This window comes from Eulemur rufifrons, chromosome 8 (genome assembly GCF_041146395.1).
Source record: "Eulemur rufifrons isolate Redbay chromosome 8, OSU_ERuf_1, whole genome shotgun sequence".
Lineage (NCBI taxonomy): Eukaryota > Metazoa > Chordata > Mammalia > Primates > Lemuridae > Eulemur > Eulemur rufifrons.
Genome location: NC_090990.1, coordinates 112,677,829 through 112,683,061, shown reverse-complemented (window position 1 = coordinate 112,683,061; position 5,233 = coordinate 112,677,829). Strand labels below are relative to the sequence as shown.

The 5,233-nt window shown below is 53.8% G+C and overlaps 1 protein-coding gene across 1 annotated transcript; it reads left to right on the top strand.

The window, feature by feature from the left end:
- The first annotated feature begins 1,833 nt into the window (after positions 1 to 1,833).
- On the top strand, positions 1,834 to 4,995 carry TAFA3 (TAFA chemokine like family member 3). The gene is given in 5 exon segments (XM_069478962.1): positions 1,834 to 1,948; positions 2,600 to 2,749; positions 3,541 to 3,593; positions 3,595 to 3,734; positions 4,944 to 4,995. Coding segments are annotated over 5 exon segments (510 nt in total).
- Positions 4,996 to 5,233: the final 238 nt, after the last annotated feature.

Sequence of the window (5,233 nt, the reverse complement as noted above, 5' to 3'; positions counted from 1 at the left end):
GGCAGAGCTGAGCCAGCTCCACACAAGTCCAGGAAGCAAGTGCCATGGGGGTAGGAGGTGGAGATGAAGAGGATTCAGGGCCCCGGAATCTTTCCCAGGGGCCTCTTTCCACAGGAATCTGTCAGGTTCTGCTCCTTCCCTGATCCTCAGCTCCCTCCCAAGAGCAGAGATGGGACAGCACTGATTCTTAGGCACCTCCCGACCGTCACCCACGCAGGCCACTCTCCTCAGGCTCACCCCTCTACATGCTCCCAGAGTCTGCAAGGGCGCCTCTAAATTCTAAATTCCCAGGGCAGAGGGAGAGACTGCCCCCTGCCCAGGCACCTGCGGCCGGCTTCAGTGCCCAGCCCAGCCCCTTGCCCTCTCCCAGGTCCTCCTTCACCCCCTGCAAGGCCATGGACTCCATCTGTCCTTTGCAACTCCCCAAGAATCCTTCCTACCTGTACAGGTGGCGTGAGTCTGAGGCCGGTAGATGAGCAGACAGAACTGAAAGATCCCCCAAAAGGTGAGTGAGGAGACAGTTGAAAATGGGGTAGAGGGGTGGGTAGAGATCATGCACCTTATTTGAGGGAACAGCTGAGTCCCAGCATTGGTTTGGCCTCTGGTATTTTCAGAACCGTGCTGGCACCTGTGGGAGACCAGGAGTGCCCCCAGGGGCTAGCTGAGCACAGAGGCAGTGGTCCAGGCCTACCCCCGAGCCTGCAGCCCTGCTGCCTCCTGGGGCTGCTCCCGCCCTGCTGTGGCTGGGCAACTCCCAGGTACTCTGTGCTTCTTCTTCCCTGGGATTCCTTCCATTTCTAGCCTACCCTCAGTTAGATTTGGGAGGCCCAAACTATCAAGGATGGAGGAGGAAAAGGAAAGGGGAGGAGAGCAGGAGCAGTGCAGTGGGGGTGGGGCAGGCTTCTGGGCTCTGGACTCTTCCATCCACGTGCTGCCTGGCCTTGGGCAAATCACTTGACTTCTATTAGCCTCAGTTTTATTTTTTCCTTTTTAAATCTAAATTTTGTTTGAATTGAATTGCTATTACATTCCCATGGTTGGAAACTCAAAAAGTAATAAAGAAATCAGGAGAAAAATAAGTCTCCCTTCTACTTCTATCTCCCAGCCAACCAGTTTCTCTTCTTGGTGGCAAACAATATTAGTTTTTCTATGCATTTTCCAGACTAGTTTATATATATTTGAGCAACATAGGTAATCCCTCCCTTTCATACATTTTATACAAATCGTTCTACACTTTTCTTTTTTCCTTAACAGTGGATTATCATTGAATATCAAAGCATGCATCAGTACATAAAGCGTTTTCCCATTGTTTTTTTTACAGCTGTCTGGATGGGACTGCATTTGTGTAGACCCTCTACAATGCAGTTAGCCAGCATTTTACTGATGGGTGTGTAGGCTGTGTCCAAGTTTTTTGAGCTTTGGTTTGCTCATCTGTAAAGTAAGTAATAATAATCCTACCATGTAGGACAGTCATGAAGGATTCAAGAACATGCATGTCCAGTGCCTGGGTCAAAAAGTGCTCAAAAATTGGGAGTCAACATTATTGTTCCTCTCATGTCATAGCCCTCCATGGGGCCATATCTAGTTTGTCCTCCAAGACCCCTCTTAAGTGCCACCTCCTCCCAGGCTCTCCCTTCCTGCTCCCCTTTCTTCCTGTTGCACTCATCACTGCGTACAGTGACTCTGTGCCGGACTGAAAGCTGCCCAGGAACAAGGTGTGCGTCCCACCCACCCTCGTGCTTCCTAAAGCTCATGGCCCAGAGAAGGTGCTCAAGCTGGGCACGGAGGAGCTCCTGTCTGCAGCTGAGCAGGGTGTGCGCTTCTCTCCACAGGATGAGCGAGAGAGCCACGTGGAACTGGAGCACGAGCGGCTGGCTGCTGGCACTGTGCCTGGCCTCGCTGTGGACCCGCCTGGCCACGGCTGCCTCACAGCCTCCAACTGCCACAGGTTTGGGGGAGGTGACGGGGCCTGGGGAGGGGGTTTCCCAGGACACCTGGGGAGCTGGACACCACTCCACCCTATGCCACAGTAGGTAGTTCTCCGAGGCAGGGGTTCTGGCTCCTCCTTTGTTCTTCCCCCAGGAAACTCTGTCCCCCTATTCTGTCCCAGCCCAGAGGAGGCCTGGGCAGACCCATTGCTCACCTTCCCTTCCAGGCTGGAAGGTGTCCTACAGAGGGAGAGGCCCTCAGGGGGGCTTGAGTCTAGCCTCCTGGCCTAATTCTGTGGTTTTCCTTCTGGAATGACTAAAGCCTGTGTAAGCGGATGATCCTCCCCACGCATTGTAAGCTCTGAGGCCCCCGCCCTCACCCTGAGGAAGCTGGAGAGGTGGGGGCTGGTGTGGGACTCCATCTTTCTCCTGCACAAGGGCCAGGCTCTGCAAAGGGGGATGAGCGTGGCCTCACAGGGGAAGAAGGAAGAACAGGAGCTCTGGGAAGCAGCAGGGAGATTTCACAGGCTTGCTCCTCCCCTCCATTGGAAATCTCTTCCGCAGCCCTGCCCCAAGCAAGGCAGAGGGGCTCAAGGACAAGCAGGGTGGGTGGGAGGAGCAGGGTTGGGGACCTGGGCTGGGTGCCTGATCCTGCACTGCTGGCCCCTCAGTGCTCGTGCAGCAGGGCACCTGTGAGGTGATTGCTGCTCATCGCTGCTGCAACCGGAACCGCATCGAGGAACGCTCTCAGACCGTCAAATGTTCCTGCTTTTCTGGCCAGGTGGCCGGGACCACACGGGCAAAGCCCTCCTGTGTAGACGGTGAGTGAGAGGCCAAGACCTGGGCAGGGAGGCCCTGAGCAGAGCAATAAGGAGCTCTGTTCAGGCGTCGCCATCTGCTGGGGATAAATTTCATACCCATCTCAGGGTTTTCGTGATCAGAGTCTCCAGTGATAGGGCACCCTCTGGGGGGAGGAGGGCAGATGTGGCCATCCCGTGTCATAGGTAAGGAAAGCTGTTGTGTATGCACCCTGCCACGCATGCCACTGCCGGGTGTATACACGGACGCCTTCCTCCGCGCCGTCAGACTCCTCTCGCCTGTCACTCGGCATACACAGGCTTCATCACCTATTGCTCCTTCCGTGGCCTCTGCTACATGCGCTCCTCTCATTCTCAGCCACACTCTTCCTCTCTCCTCACATGTGTCCCACACATGTCCACACCCACCTGCTTCCCCACTCCCCCACCCACGCTGGTGTTCTCACGCCCACTTGGCTCCCCATAGACCTGCCCACTGTGCTCTCACACACGCCGGCTGTGCCCTCCCGGGCTGTGGACCCCTCCAAACAGCTCACACACTTGCTCATACACAGGGATGGGGTGTGTTGACGATTGTGCGTCTATGCCAGCGACATGATTGCCTTAGGGACAACTTCGCCCGCCTTCACTCCTTGCGTCTTTGGGGAGATGCAGGGATCAGTGGGACTACAGTTGGTAGAGTTAAGTCCCCAAGCCTCAGCCTGGGTGCTACCTCTCTGGGCGGCCCGGAGTAGAGGAAAGACGAAGGAAACGCAGGGCTCAAGGGTGTGCGGAAACATCCACTTCATTCGCAGACCCCCTTTTGGCTGCCTGCTGTGCTCGCAGAGAGTTTAGAGCTGCGCTCCTGCCTCCTGCTCCCACAGCCTCCATCGTCCTGCAGAGGTGGTGGTGTCAGATGGAGCCCTGCCTGCCGGGGGAGGAGTGTAAGGTGCTTCCAGACCTCTCAGGATGGAGCTGCAGCAGCGGACAGAAAGTCAAAACCACCAAGGTATCCGGGGTGGACACTTCATCTCACCCCTCTCTTCCCCCTTCACCTGGGGTAGCAAAGGGGCACCGGAGCCCTGGGAGTCTGGGATGTCAGTGCCCCAAGGTGAGATTGTGACCCACGAGAATATGTCCCAGACAGTTCTCCCGCCTCTGTCCTGACCGGAGACAGGAGTTAGGGGCTCTGCATTGGAAAGCTACTGTGTCCTTCTGGGCAAATCCTTGATGTTCCATATGCCTTAGTTTCATCCTCTTTGTCTGGAGTGAGTTTGCTTCCAGAATATGTCAGGTCTCTAAAAAACAAAGTAGAGAATTGAGAAAATTATCTAGATAATTCAGGGAGGAGTCTCTACTTCTACCTGAATTGCAGGTACAGGAGCTACTCTGCCCACCCACCTCTACCACGGACCCCCCCACCGCCACCCCACTCCTACTGTTATTAACTCCCTACAGTTCATACCCACCTCTCTGGAGTCCAGTGTCTCTGTCTGCTGTGACAGCACCGAAGAGGATTATTATTTTCATGGTTTGCTGTCTGCCCCACAGAACAAGTGTTAATTAAAACTTTATCAAACTCATGAGCAATTCCATGTGTGTCATGGTTAATCAGTTGCATCACTCTGTCACCACTATTTGTACAGAAGAATGACACTGTGGGGCAGGCCAGAGCTCTGCCTTCTGCTTTTCTGCCCTGCCACCGCACACAGCAAACAAGCAAACAAACTAAAAAATAGAGAAGGAAAGGCAGCCTTCAGCGTTCTAAAGACAGCAACCATTTTCATAGAGCACAGAACAAAAGGAATTACAGCAAGAAAAAGTTTGGCTGGATGTGAAATAGAGCTTCCTGTCTGTAGGCAGGGAAGGGAGGCAGTCATTCTGAGTATATTTAAGACTAGAAGAGAAAGAGATCTCCCAAAAAGCTTGTGACATTTGTCATCATGTTATAGGTTTGGGTTTGTAGTCCGTAAGGCTGATAACCGTGCTTGCAATTTGGGTGGTTACTCTGAGCAACCCATGGTGAGGGTTGCCTGATTTATGTTCGCATGGACCACCGGGCCATGCTTTCCCAGTCTGGACTGCTTTGGGGGAGGGGATCAGCAGCAATGACCTCTAAGTGACTGCATATCCTGGGGCATCTCTGGCATGCTGGGACGGGAATAGGCATTGCCTTCTCTAACCTTCCCTCCCCCTCCCCCATTGCTTTGCTCTCTAGGTCACACGATAGCTCTTGAGGGTCATGGCCTGGACAGAACAGGCTTGATTGAGCCATGGACTGAAGAATGATATCCTGTCATTAGCCGGCAAATTTGGGGATTCACTTACCTGGACACCTGTCCCATGCCAAATGCACTGTCAGTCTTTCCAGGACCCTTTCAATTAAGCAGCTCAGCAGATATGGATGGATCTCCAGCCACATACCTGGTGTTGAAGTGGGCTTTTCTGAGGACACAGAACAAGGTCAAGACACAATTCCTGCCCTTAAGGAATGTCCAATCGAGTTGG